This window comes from Crocodylus porosus, unplaced genomic scaffold (genome assembly GCF_001723895.1).
Source record: "Crocodylus porosus isolate Cpor-Errol unplaced genomic scaffold, CroPor_comp1, whole genome shotgun sequence".
Classification (NCBI taxonomy): Eukaryota; Metazoa; Chordata; order Crocodylia; family Crocodylidae; genus Crocodylus; species Crocodylus porosus.
The window spans coordinates 23,447,051-23,448,467 of record NW_017728915.1 but is presented as its reverse complement, the minus strand read 5'-3'; the positions used below and the strand labels follow the sequence as shown (position 1 = coordinate 23,448,467).

The window sequence follows — 1,417 nt, the reverse complement described above, 5'->3', positions numbered from 1 at the left end:
GTGGGAGGTCTGGCTTCAAGTCCCAGCAGAGGTGACTTGAGGTGAGTGAGATAACAAGAAGCAAATCTTTGCTTTCCTGATGTAAAGTCTACTCAGTACAGTAGATTAGTCATTAATGTCATTATGTCATGGGATGAAACCCCCAGGAATAGATTCAAATAGAGTTGGCAACAATGGATGCACCTCCCCATGGTGCTTCAGTCACGTCTACAAGCATTGCTAGCTCAGCTCGCTCTCTAACAAAGCCATAGATACTACAGGTGCTCACTGAATGACAGCATTTGGTCCTCAGGGATACAAAGGGCTGCAGGTTTTCAAATCATATTTCTGTAGACACTCAGAGACAATTCATTAACAAGAAGCAGTTGTGAAGTACATCCGGTGGCTTGCTGTTTCACAAGTTGAATTAAAAAATCATGCAGGGGAGGAGCACTTAGCACAGTGAGATGAGGTGGCTGTCCTTTTGTGGAGCTGGAGTCAGTCATTCCTACATCCCACACTTGCACAAGCCCTGAAGTCCTGAATCCACTGGAAGACTTAGCTCAAGATACGGAGAGAGCCGACTGGGCCTACTGCCATGTCCTTATATTTAAAATAAAAGTATTACCAGGGAGAATGGGTTGGTCTATGGACATAAGGTCTAAGGACATGCCTGAGGAAGAAGGGTGTTTGTGCCTGAAAGCTTGCAAAAAACATTTTTTTCCAATTATTTAGTTGGGCTAATGAAACATATCACATTTACCCAAAGAACCTTGGCTGCCTCTTATCAGGGAGACCTTGTTTCTGTTGCTGTTTCTGAGGAAGCGCTCTCAACCCCATGTTAGCAGCAGAGGGAGCCCCAGCTCCACGAAAGCTCCTTGGTCCATCATCACAATACAAGCAGTGAACACAATAATTGTTGTTTTTTGCTGTGCAGTATGTTCTCACAGATGAAGCTTTAATCTATATCGTACATCTCTGTTGCTGTAAATTCATGCTCCATTATACCACCATATGCTTTGACTCACTCAGAAAAAGCTGCAGTAATCCTAATGCTTCGCTTTGGCTTCATAGAAGTTTGTAGTGCATGTTTGATTGCATATTGTTTTTGCACACACTTAAAGGTTATGTCTTAGTAAGTTGTTTTAAACTAGTTTATTAGCAATGAGCCTGCAGTTGATGAGTTTTTATGTCAAGAGAAGGTATCATTGCAATCATTGACAATTACAACATGAGTTTCAGGAGACAGAAGGAGAGTTTGGCCCGTTACATAAAATATGGAGGCATGAAGCACAATGTTTGGGGTTTTAGCTTGTTGTTGTTTTATAATCTGCTTATTTTCTTTTTCATATGTTTGTAAGTAAAAAGTACTAGGGTTTCTTTGGTCAAACCTCTGAACTATCTCTGACTTGAGCATGTTCTGGTACAGAAATATGTT

The 1,417-nt window shown here is 41.3% G+C and overlaps 1 protein-coding gene across 1 annotated transcript in view; it reads right to left on the bottom strand.

The window, feature by feature from the left end:
• Positions 1–819, bottom strand: part of PDCD5 (programmed cell death 5) — an 8,650-nt gene extending 7,831 nt beyond the window's left edge. Inside the window, exon 1 of the mRNA XM_019535424.1 lies at positions 777–819. Within this exon, the coding sequence (XP_019390969.1) occupies positions 777–819 (43 nt within the window). The remainder of the gene's footprint in view (positions 1–776) is intronic.
• Between the last annotated feature and the right edge of the window lie 598 nt (positions 820–1,417).